This window comes from Scaptodrosophila lebanonensis, unplaced genomic scaffold, assembly GCF_003285725.1.
Source record: "Scaptodrosophila lebanonensis strain 11010-0011.00,11010-0021.00 unplaced genomic scaffold, SlebRS2 tig00000101-arrow-pilon, whole genome shotgun sequence".
Taxonomy (NCBI): domain Eukaryota; kingdom Metazoa; phylum Arthropoda; class Insecta; order Diptera; family Drosophilidae; genus Scaptodrosophila; species Scaptodrosophila lebanonensis.
This window is the reverse complement of record NW_022060569.1, coordinates 1,426,286-1,439,391: the sequence shown is the minus strand read 5'-3', so window position 1 is coordinate 1,439,391 and position 13,106 is coordinate 1,426,286. Positions and strand designations below refer to the sequence as shown.

At 36.8% G+C, this 13,106-nt stretch overlaps 1 protein-coding gene across 1 annotated transcript; it reads right to left on the bottom strand.

Annotated features, from left to right (window-relative positions):
• Positions 1-4,501: 4,501 nt before the first annotated feature.
• On the bottom strand, positions 4,502-12,699 carry LOC115628078 (calreticulin). Its single transcript, XM_030524052.1, has 4 exons — positions 12,542-12,699; positions 12,197-12,301; positions 11,650-12,122; positions 4,502-5,146 (listed from the first exon to the last, which is right to left on the bottom strand). Exons 1-4 carry the CDS (start codon positions 12,630-12,632, stop codon positions 4,598-4,600), a joined length of 1,218 nt encoding a protein of 405 aa, XP_030379912.1. The 5' UTR covers positions 12,633-12,699; the 3' UTR covers positions 4,502-4,597.
• Positions 12,700-13,106: the final 407 nt, after the last annotated feature.

The following is a 13,106-nucleotide window of genomic DNA, read 5'->3' as shown; positions in this document are numbered from 1 at the left end:
CAGTGATTATTATTAATAAAATCAAGTAAAATCACTTCAAAAACAAGTAGAGAAGCTAAAGTCGGGTATCCCGACTTTGATATACTCTGTACATATGTGTAGAATAATTATGCGTGTATTTGTGTGGTCTTATGTACATATATGGCTATAACTTCCTGTTAAATCGGCCTATCATGAATCTTGGCATTTGGACTTATAATAACTAAATGGAAGTATTTGCCAAGTTTGAGTTCGAAATTCCAAGAATTACGGGAGTTAGAGAAAATCGCGATTTGCATGGGAGGGGGGAGGGAGGGAAATTCCAAAATACACATTTTCTGCGTATTCCCATAAGGCATCTGAGACTAAAATTTGGTGACCGTAGGTTTTATAGCCTCGGGGATATAGGCGATTATACGAATGGAAAATCGGGGAAACCCCCATAGGGGGGAAGTGGGGGGGAAGTGGGGGGAAAGTCAAAAAAATAAAACAAACATACAAACATAACGCATCTTTGTGCAAAGTTTGGTGTCTCTACCTCTTATAGTCTCTGAGATCCTGGTGTTCATACGGACGGACAGACAGACATCAACTCGTCTTGTCATGCTGATCAAGAATATATATACTTTGTGGGGTCTGCCACGCCTCCTTCTGCCTGTTACATTTTTCAGCTCCCGCAAACCTAATATACTTCTGTAGATTTCATGTACAGAGTATAAAAATTCTGTTCAACTGAGAGGCATACGAATTCTTTTTAGAAAATTAACTAGACTTGATACTACAAGGTGCAATTCAAAAGTTCCAGGACTTTTATTAAAAAAAAACGAAAACAATTTTTTTTTTTTTTGAAAAATTTATTGGTCGCCTTCAAAATAGTCTCCTTCCGCCTGAATACAACGTTTTGCACGTTCAAGAAGGTGATCGAACGACTTTTTTAAGTCATTTGTCGGTATAGCGTTGAGGATGGCGGTCGCCGGCTGTTGGATGGCATCAACGTCAGCATAGCGGATTCCTTTCATGGCCAAATGTAGTTTTCCGAAAAGGTAGAAGTCGCACGGTGCCATATCAGGTGAATACGGCTAGTGGTTAATGGTTAAAATGTGATTTTTGGTCAAATAATCGGTCACAATCGGTTGATTTTTGAGCAATTTTTGGTCGTCAGTCAATTTGTGCGGAACAAACCGTGCACACACCTTTCGTAAGCCCAAATGTTCGGTCAAAATGCGATAAATCGATGTTTTGGAGATGTTCAATTCCATTTCCATCAATTTCAATGATGATTTCGGCTGATTTTTGATGAATTCACGCACTGTTTTGATGGCATTTTTGGTGATCACGAATTTTGATTGGCCCACATGTTGATCGTCATTTATGTCCTCACGACCACTTTGAAAACGTTGAAACCACTCGTTCATTTTCCGACCGATAACACAAACATACTGACACTTAAAACGCAATAACTTCACTTCCAATCGATGAAATGTCATAAAATTCTCACTGGACAATCGATAAAGATAGCAAATTCTAACGCACCATAGAGATAGCGCCACCAGGGGGCGCTAGCTTCAAAAAGTCCTGGAACTTTCGAATTGCACCTTGTATAAATTGATTTACAAACTGAGAGCAGCACCCTTTAGAAAAATTACATACTTTTCTCTCCGTTTGGACGCCTCTTTATTTTTTCGCCGCCGGTATTATTTATCTAGATTTCATTAATTTTAAAGTATGTACACGTGTGTATATAAAAAATTATCATTTGTGTAAGAAAACATAATTTCAAATTGTTAAACCTTACACTCTCGATGTCGCGCGGGACTAACTTTATATTAGTTCCACGATCACAAATCTTATTTTTTGCAAGTTTTTTTACATTTTATTGCATTGGAAATTTCAAATTTGCATTATCTTGAATTTCATTTTTCCCTATTTTTCCATAATTTTCATGTGTTTTTATAGCCTGTACCCAAAGGGTGAAAGGCTATACTAGTTTTGTGCGCATGTATGTAACACACAGAAGGAGGCGTGGCAGACCCCACAAAGTATATATATTCTTGATCAGGATGAGAAGACGAGTCGATATAGCCATGTCCGCCTGTCTGTCTGTCCGTCTGTCTGTATGAGCGCAAGGATCTCAGTAAGTACAAGAGCTAGGATAACCAAAATTGGTATCAAGGTTCCTATAAGCCCTAGGCAGATCGAGTTTGTTTATTTTTTCTGATACACCCCCCCACTCCCCCGCAAGTCGTGTTTTTTCTTATAACTTCCTTAATTCTCGGAATTTTGAAATCAATTTTGGTAGGTACATCCAGTTAGTACTAATGTGTCCGTGTGCCAAATTTCATCATGATAGGTCAATTCTGAAGAAAGTTATAGCCATAAGTAAAATCGCTGCTCATGCGCTGCCTGCAGCTCTGTCGGCAGCGCTGCCCGCAGCTGTTGTTGTTGTTGCTGCTTTGGTTCAACTTTGTGCTGCATACATACACGCATAGGTACGTGATGTAAATGTATGCTGTTAAAACTGAACATAAACATGTATTCTAATTTAATTTAATTAATTAATTTTAATTAATTAATTCATTCATTTTTTTAATAATTTAATTTAAAAAAAAAAATTTTTTTTTTTTTTAATTTTTCCTTTTTGTGGAGAGTACAGACTATTTTACTGTCGGGCTTGCTGTAGCGTTCTATCTTGTTTATATAGTGCAAATAATTTGATAGTAAACAAGAGAGAACGCTACAGTCGAGCAAGCCCGACAGTAAAATAGCCTGTACTCTCCACAAAAAAGAAAAATTAAAAAAAATTTAATTATTTAAAAAAAATTAATTAATTTATTAAATTAATTAAGGAAATTTATTTAATACATGCATAGAAGACATGTTTATGTACAGTTTTACATTTACATAACGTGTCCATGTGTATTTATATGCGTGTATGTATGAAGCACAAAGTTGAACCAAAGCAGCAACAACAACCACAGATGCGGGCAGCGCTGTCAGCAGTTTGGTTATTCTAGCTCTTGTACTTCCTGAGATCGTTGCGCTCATACAGACAGACGAACATGGATATATCGAGTCGTCTTGTCATCCTGATCAATAATATATATATTTTGTGGGGTCTGCCACGCCTCCTTCTGTGTGTTACATACATGCGCACAAAACTAGTATAGCCTTTCACCCTTTGGGTACAGGCTATAAAAATTAGCCAACAAATTTCACACAGATCTCTCACCTAAGCAAAAACTTTGCGAAAAAAATTTGTCGAAAATACAAAAATGTTATCGTCTGGTTGATTTCAAGTATGTTTACTTTTCAAATCAGATACATAAAGTCTTGATTATCTTGCCACACGTCCACTCAGATTGCCTTAAATGATACTTTGATGGTCGGTCCAAAGAGAAGTAAAGAGAAGCTTTATTCAACACTGCTTCGCTTGCTCTTGCGAAAGTTTGTCTTAGTGGCAGATGTACCGTAATGGTTCACGAAGCAGTTAGAAACTATCAGCTCATAGTAATTCCTGAACATCTTCATACAGTTTGCAATTCATTCAAACATAATGAAGAACAGTGGATCAAGTCACACCCGTTGGCAGTATGAGTTGTGCAAAAATGCAACGTGGCGACAAGTCCCAACGAAGTCCAACCCAGCAGACCTCGTATCCAGAGGACTAATTGTGGACGAGTTCAATAGCCCCATCAGGTTCGCAGGCCAATTTCTCATGAAACCTGAAGAAAAGTGCCCTGTAAATGCTCACTTCTAGCTGCCTAATGATTCAGAGGCGTTAGCTGCTGTATTTACTCGCAGATCGGCATGTCAGTTATGTTCTCGAAGTTATTGAAAGCTCCCATTTAAAATTAAGAGTGTTCGTTTCGGTTTTTCGATTTTTACAAACGTTTCGAAGCCTTTTGATCAGATCTGAGCGAACTTAAATTTATATTCAACAGAATTGTTCAAGTCTTCCGGGAAAATGATTTCGGTGACGAAATCGACAAAGTTACGCTTTTTTCAGCGTCTGATTCAATTAACGCGCTGATAGTGTATCACCGAACAGTTCCATCTGAACGGAACCCTTTGTTGATTTCATAAATTATGGGAAATCTTCCTCAAAATAAGCTCCAGCCGTTCCACCCATTTAAAGTATGTGCTGTTGATTTTTGTGGCCCTTTTAATACAACGTTCCTCATCCAAGGCAAGCCACCGTACAAGTCATACGTGTTTTGACTCAAATGCGGTTCAGTTAGAGCTTGTGTAAGACTAAACCACTGCACATTGGACCAGACAGCCGATTTTTTGGCATAAATTCGAAACATGAAGTTAGAGATTTGAAATTTTGTACTGGTACTTGGAATGACATGTATAAGAACTGTGTTAAGTTTTGGCCCACTGCTATCACCCATGTAAGAAAAAAGCAAAATGCTTCGCAAACAAGCGTAGCAAATGATGGACTTGCCCTAAACATACATATATTAATCTAGAAATAATACACAGTATGTAACTGTTGTTAGGAATTGAAAATATTGTGTGATAATTTTGTGTATATAAATTATATTTTAAGTCTTGACAAAAAATTAAATAGGATTTGCTGAAATACAAACAAAATACTTCACATATGTCCTTTACATTACAATTCATCATGTTCACTTTGTTCTGAATCCGGCCTAGGTTCGTCTTTATCTTCTTCCTCCTCATCATCATCCTCCTCTTTGTCAGAACTCTTTTTAGCTTCTTCTTCATCCTTTTTCCTCTGTGCCTCATCTTGGGCCTCCTTCATTTTTTTTTCGCCTGCTTGTGTGTTTTTCACTTCTGCCGCCGTTTTAGATGCTAGCTCAATGTCATCCGTTATGAGAACATTGTCGAATATCGTTCCGGATTTCACTTGCCACAGATCAAATCCTAATACGCATATTTCTTTTCGTAGGTAAATTTTATCATCAGAAACATAATCTGGATTATCAATTTCTGGATGCTCCCAAGTGCCTTTGTAGTTTGGATTATCCAATTGCTTGGGTTGCCATTCTCCTTTATACTCGGGGTTATCAACCATTGGAGGCTCCCATTCACCATCCATTTCGTCATCCCAATCTTCAGGCTTAGTAGCATCGGGATCTGGAATGTGCTCAGGCTTGTCCCAATCTTCTGGTTTTTTGTCATCAGGATCGGGTATGGTAGCCTACAATGAAAATGTGAAAAAGCCTTTATTTAATATTGTTTTATATTTACAAAAAAACGGATGAAAAGAAACTATTTTTTATTTTTATTACTTTATTGTTAATTATTCCTAGTGCAACAAGTAGAGTTACTTATATTTAAAGCACTAGTCACTTACAGAACTCTATTGTTAAACACAGTTTTACATATGTACCAGAGAACTGCAACGACCCTTGCTGAAAATTTAATCAAATAAGATCATTGCTTGGCTGCAAACGAGCTCGAACGAGTTGAGCATTTTTCTTATGATCGAACTTTCATGAGCCATCGTTCTATTTTTACGAACAAGCACCGGACTTGATTGGTTTGCTTTCGAGCACACCAGGATCGGGCACTTTGCTTATTGCGGTCGGTTCGAACAAGTACCGGCCTTGATTAGTTTGCTTTCAAACAGTTCAGGCTCGGTCACTTCGTTTAAGATGACTGGGTCCTGATCGAAACAAACAAGACTGTGCGGAATGAGAGTTTGATCGAACGAGTATAGTGCCGTTATTGCTCGAGTATTGTTTGGGTATTGCGCGAGTTATACTCGGGTATTACTCGAGTATTGCGCAAGTTTTATCCGAGTACTAGCAGGTATTGCCCGTCTTAACCCGGCTCAATATAATGTTTCCAATTGTATTTATTTTGTGTGTGCATAACCTACCCATATGTTTTCACCTTATAAGTTACCAGTAGGAAGGCATTTAAGGTATTTAAATGAACATTTTCTGTTCTTGACAAAAAATTGTTCAGTAGTCCGTTACATTTTTGTTCTTGCCAAACTATTTCGTTAAACGAACATGTCCACTATAACTAATATTTTTTAAAGCTCGTTTTCCCCCCTTTGGAGCTAGAATTTTCCAAAAGCCTTTCTTAGTGTGCTCCTACACTATGATGGATACTATGAAAGGATACTTGAGTCCAAATTTCAACTTTTACCGTTTGGGCTGTGCGTTGATCACCAATTAGTCAGGACAAACTGTTTTATATATAGAGATAACGCAACGTTTTAAGATAGACGATTTGCAAAAAAGGGGGAATAATTATAAGGGTATATCCTAATTTTAAATTCACATTTGAGTCTTTTTGTGCCATATTGAGTCAATACGGTCACGCACAAACTCGGAATATGAAACACGGCACTCGTGTCAATGCCGTGCAGCGATGAGCCACGAGCAAAAAGCACTGACAATTCTCATCTCAATTTGCTAGAGTAAAACTTTCGATAGTTGAAGCCACCGATACCATCAAAATATCGAAGTTTGAATGCAATAAGCAGAATATTTAAATAATAAAATCTAATTATTTATTGAGATCAATAAAAACAAATCATATACATACATACATCTGCCCGCAATGCGAAGCAGAATATGCGTAGCTCCGTTATTCGGTTTCTGCTTTACTATCGCTTACGCAATCGTTGCTTAGCGACGGTAACTGTAAACTTTTGGCGTTTTGCCTTTGCAATTAACATTAAATAGTCAAAACGAAAGAAGAGCGAGCCAATGACTTGCAGTTGTTGTTGTTGTTTTGTATGTACATACTACATACATATACAGGCATACATACATATGCATGTACATATGTATGTATGCATGGCCACACCTCAATAATAAAATTAAATGCGATATATCGAAAATATCGATACTTGTGTTGATATATCGTAATACATGTCGAATACAAATACATCGAAAAACATCGTTTGAGAGTTATTGATTATAATACTGTATTCGATTGTTCACTGTACACATACATACATACATACAAATGTATTTGTATCAGGGTTCGTAAAATGTGCTCGCAACCCGTTTGGGCCCGCGAGAAATTCTGCTGCGGGTTTTTTCGGGTCGCTGCCGACAGAGGCCGCGGGTCCGATCGGGTCGTACATATGTACATATGTGTTAAATTTGTATGATGGTATGCTTGTGTGTATATATTTCAAGGCAAAATGTGCGCGATGCATTGCATCCCTTATAGCCTCACTCAGCAGATTTGTCTGCGTTTGCATAGTGGTACCTGATACTAGATTTCTGAATGAATGTCTCGATTTTTTTAGCTATAGGAAATAAAAAGATCATTTGCAAATAAATAAACTTGTTACTAAAATATTTTTTACTATTCGAAAGAAATTTCGTTTATTAATTCCGCATTTAGTTTCGCTATTAAAATATCGCCTAATACATTTGGACACGACTTATCACAGATTTTTGGCACATCTTGCACGTCACAGTTTTACTACTACTAGTATCAGGTACCACTGTGCAAACGTAGGCAAAACAGCTGGGTCAAGCTGAAACGGAGTAGGCAGCAGGTACAGAGTGAAAGAGATCGCGCACATTTCGCCTTAAAAAATATATACACACAAGCATACCATCATACAAATTTCACACATCACACATACATATGTACATATGCCTGCCTACCACGAACGAGCGCTCTACTACTGCAGACCGGCTCGTACGACACTGCTGCTGTCGGCAGCGACCCGCGGCGAAGCACGGCGTACCCGCACGACCCGTTACCTCTGCCAGACGACCCGATCGGACCCGCCGCCTCTGTCGGCAGCGACCCGAAAAAACCCGCAGCAGAATTTCTCGCGGGCCCGAACGGGTTTTGCCCGCATTTTACGAACCCTGATTTGTATGTGTACGGTAACTGTAAACTTTTGGCATTTTGCGTATGCAATTAACAGCCGTAACTTGAAGTTGTTGTTGTTTTAAAAATTTTGATTTGAAAAAATAGTGTTCTACTATTTATTACAATTAAACAACAGTGTTCGATGGCCCACTGCATACATACAAACCTATATATGTATATAAGAATGTATGTACGTACATACATATGTACATACTATACATACAGGCGTATGTACATATGTATGTACGTATGTATGTACGTATGTATGTACGTATGTATGTACGTATGTATGTACGTATGTAATACATATGGTGCTGGTGTAATTCATAATGCGAAATTCTATCTAGGGGGAGCAATGTCCCCCCTGCCCAACCTGCGTACGCCCTTGTAGTCCGTTGTCCTAAAAACCCCTTATGTCAAATGTACTAAACAAAGAAAAAATAACATAAAAATGTTTATTTTATAATGTTAATAATTTTTAATTAATTAACATTTCTTGCCCTGTCAGTGGAAGAAGAATGTACTTTTGTACACATGTATGTATGTATGTATGTACACACATGTGTACAAATGAACATTCACACATTAGTGTCTCACATTTTGATTTGGCTACTTCAACCGTTTGCACGCAACTACACGAACAGCTGATTGTATGTATGTATGTGTGTGTGTGTATGTATACTTAGTTGTCCCCAACTGTTTGATATTTTGTATTGTTTGTTCTGCCCGCATTTGTAAAATGCATATTTTAAAAATCGTTAAATGCAAAGTTGTAATTTTAGTTACGTAGATTATATTACCCAAATTTGAAATCGATCGGACAAAATTTATAACACAAACTTTTCATTTGAAAAAATGAATAAATATTAAAACCCCAATAATTCAAGCTCCAACACAAATTTCGAAAAACCGAGTATGCAGTTTTGTATGCAGTTTTCACCTACACCACTGAAGACAACATGTGTTCAATTTTCAGCCTCCTAGCTCTTACCGTTTGGGCTGTGCGTTGATTGCAAATAGCTTTTCGTTTACCAAATTTTCCACCGGAAAATCATTATTATTTAGGATATATTGAAAATCCAAGTATACAGTTTTTTTGGTATTCTTTGTGAGAGTATACAAACTAAGTTTGAAGTTAATCGGATATAAAATTGTAGATTTTTCATACAAACGTTGGACCTCGTTTTCCCCCCTTTGGAGCTCGAATTTTCCGAAACCCCTTCTTAGTGCTCACTTTCACTATAAGAGGGATCTTGTGTCCAAATTTCAGCTTCTCAGCTCTTACCGTTTGGGCTGTGCGTTGATTGCCAATCAGTCAGTCAGTCAGGACAAACTGTTTTATATATATAGAGATTAGTCAGTGAAATGTAAGCGTCGTCAGCTGTGTCTCACAGCTGGCTTGGAGAGGAAGGAATAAATGAAATCTGTCGAAGTTCTGTGGCACCGACGTATTTTTTGGGAGTTTTAAAAAATAAATGTAGCCGAAACTACCGAAGTTTTCTATGGCACCCCTGAATATTTGAATCCGCAAACCAAGCATCTAATAATCAACACGACTTTTCTTAAATTTTGGACACTAATAATTCAACAATTTTTTTCTGGGCAAGTCAAAAGTAGATTTTGAAATATGTAACATTAGAAGTAGTGCTGTTGATCCAGGACAAAAACAAAAAATTTTGAATTGCTAAGGCAAATATCAAAAACATTATAAATATCCCTGTGAGCTCTTCAAACAACTGAACGAGTTTTTTCCAGTTCGGGACAAATTTGAAATGAGCGACGAGCTCGGCTTCTTAGCTAAAATATATGTAGATACATAAGTAAATATTGCTTACTACAAATTTGAACTGCTCAATATGAATATATTTTTCGTTTTTACATTTAATGGGCATTGTTTAAAACAATGTTCATCGTGCGCGTGCCTATTTGTAAAAGTTCATTTCGTGCGCGTGCATCATTGTAAAGTTCTTTTCGTGGCTGTATCGGGCCGAAAAAAGACGGCCCGTGTCGGCTCCCGCAAACTTAATATACTCTTGTACATTTTATTCACAGAGTATAAAAAGAACGTAGTTTGAAATCTCTTTGTACATATATTCATACCATTCATGAAATACTACAAATTTATGTTTTCAAAACATCATAATAATAAATTTAAATATTAAATTCGAAATATTCGCGTGCCTGTTTGTAAAAGTTCATTTCGTGCGCGTGCATCATTGTAAAGTTCTTTTCGTGGCTGTATCGGGCCGAAAAAAGACGGCCCGTGTCGGCTCCCGCAAACTTAATATACTCTTGTACATTTTATTCACAGAGTATAAAAAGAACGTAGTTTGAAATCTCTTTGTACATATATTCATACCATTCATGAAATACTACAAATTTATGTTTTCAAAACATCATAATAATAAATTTAAATATTAAATTCGAAATATTCGCGTGCCTGTTTGTAAAAGTTCATTTCGTGCGCGTGCATCATTGTAAAGTTCTTTTCGTGGCTGTATCGGGCCGAAAAAAGACGACCCATGCCGGCTCCCGCAAACTTAATATACTCTTGTACATTTTATTCACAGAGTATAAAAAGAACGTAGTTTGAAATCTCTGTACATATATTCATACCATTCATGAAATACTACAAATTTATGTTTTCAAAACATCATAATAATAAATTCAAATATTATATTCGAAATATTTACAGTGAAAACTCTTCTAATACAACAGTCTTTTATCCGGATACTTCCCTTAGGTGAACAATTTTTCTAGAACATTCGTACTGTAGTAAGTATTTAGGTATCCCCTTAAGCGGACAAGCCTCTTGTTCGACGGGGAGTGTCCAGCCAAGAGTCTTTTTTTGTTTCTTGTTTTTCTTTCGGTACAAATTTGTATCAAAACGACTAACTTTCTTACCTCGTCATGAAATTTTAAATAAATTTAAGGAATTAAATTTAAAAACAAGTAAAAAAGCTAAAGTCGGGTGTCCCGACTTTGAAATACTCTGTACATATGTTTACAATAATTATAGAAAATAAAAAAAATTTAGAAAATAAAAAAAAAATTTGATCGATTTTACCTCTCTCGGTATTCGAACTCACGTAAAGGGTGTATAATTGCACATTTACATAGCAATTGCGTCTGTGTGAGTGTATGTATGCCTATACGCATCAATTCGTGTCTGTGTAAGCATTTTCGCAGTCAACCAAACAGCAACATAAACAACAGCCGCGGGCAGCGCTTGAGCAGCGCTGCAGCAGCAAATATATTTATGGCTATAACTTCTTGGTAAATCGGTCTAACATAGTGAAACTTGGCATACGGACACATAATTACTAACTGGGGGTATTTGCAAAATTTTAGTTCGAAATTCCAAGAATTACGGGAGTTAGAGAAAATCGCATTTGCGGGGGAGAGGGGGGAGGGAGGGAAATTCCAAAATATACATTTTCTGCGTATTCACACAAGGCATCTTGGACTAAAATTTGGTGTACCTAGGTCTTATAGTCTCTGAGATATAGGCGATTATACGAATGGAAAATCGGGAAAACCCCCATAGGGGGGAAGTGGGGGGGAAAATCAAAAAAATAAAACAAACTCGTATAGAATACACACATAACGCATCTTTGTGGAAAATTTGGTGTCTCTAGCTCTTATAGTCTCTGAGATCCAGGTGTTCATACGGACGGACAGACGGACAGACAGGGCTAGATCGACTCGTCTTGTCACGCTGATCAATAATATATATACTTTGTGGGGTCTGCCACGCCTCCTTCTGCCTGTTACATTTTTCAGCTCCCGCAAACCTAATATACTCTTGTACATTTCATGTACAGAGTATAAAAAGAATATTCATACCTTGTCATCCCAATCTTCGGGTTTTTTAGCGCTTGGATCCTTAATTTTTTTGGGAGGCAAGAAATCCCAGTCATCCTCCAAATTTCCAGATTCTATCTTCTCGTTGTCTATTAATACTTCGTAAGTATTATCAGGCTTTACAATAAGCGTGTAGAAATGCGTATACACGTCATCCTTGCATCTGATGTCCTTATTGATGAGATGATTTTTTCCCTTGTAACTAAAGATAACGTGCACCTTTTTTGTACCGGGTCCGCAAATGTCTGGACCAAACATAATTTCATACGGAGATTCACCGTGCATATCGGTCTGATCCAAAGAGCAATCAAAAACTTTGACATAGCCACCTCCGCAATCAATATTCTGTTCATGTTTTACAGAAAACTGTAAAACCAATGGCTTGCCCTCATTGGAAAATCCTTTAAATTTTTTTGACACAGCATAAAAGCGTGCATCCTGAGATGTTTGTATGCCTGTTTAAAATTTAGTTTAGATAAAGAGCAAATCTTACATTTCATTGAATTTTGAATATTGTACGCATACGTACCTTTGTCGGCTTCAGCGTCGTTGTAAAAAGTACCAGCAGTCAAAACAAATTTTCCAAATTCTTTTCCAGGATGTTTACTGTAGATCCATTTTTCTTCCCAGTTAGCTTCAATGCATAATAAAAAATATAAAAAAAGGTTGAAAATAAGAGCACAAATTCAAAAATGCATATACATATGTATATGTAAACATACACATACATATGTATATGCATAAATACATACGTATATATGTTTGTATATCTAATATATATATAGTTTACATATATATTATATATGTATATTTATGCACATGTATTTACATATGTACGTGCGTGCATAAATATTTAAAGTCGTAGTCACCTTACCATTTTCAAACTTTTCTTCTACATATATTTCTGAATTTATAAGGGGCACTATTGCCAGAATGGCTATAGTAACTATTCGAAAATATGCCATAATGATTTACACCGTTTGTTCTTGCTTTTCAGACTTCAGAAAACCGTCTAACTTCATCCACCGCTTACACATCTACAAATGCCGGCTATGGTTACAGTCGTTTTGCTATCATGAAGGATAGAATGAGACATAAAAATCTCGCAATAGTTGCTGGAACGCCCTGATTGGGTAAATGTGGACCAATCACAATTCTCTACGTATTGACCAGTGCTGTAAAAGTTTATGTCACATAGTTGAATTCGATAATGTACATGCAGTATTTTTATATACAATGCACAAATCCAAAAGAATAGAGGGGAAAATTTTTACTTTGCCGATATACATAGGTATATCGTATGTAGTGTCTATTCTGACGAACCATCTAATCATTCTCCTGGTTCCATTAGTTTGTTGGGTCGATCAGTTCACTCACAAAATAGATAGATTTCTTGGCAGTTTTAATTTGATTTAGACGGACCATTGATATAGAGAAAA

What these genes read in the sequence shown, in the direction of transcription:
- LOC115628078 (XM_030524052.1), bottom strand. Translation starts at nt 12,632, where the DNA reads ATGGCATATTTTCGAATAGTTACTATAGCCATTCTGGCAATAGTGCCC. An exon ending in AGAAGAAAAGTTTGAAAATG is followed by an intron (nt 12,302 to 12,541) that starts GTAAGGTGACTA and finishes TATGCATTGAAG; the next exon opens with CTAACTGGGAAGAAAAATGG. An exon ending in CGACGCTGAAGCCGACAAAG is followed by an intron (nt 12,123 to 12,196) that starts GTACGTATGCGT and finishes AATTTTAAACAG; the next exon opens with GCATACAAACATCTCAGGAT.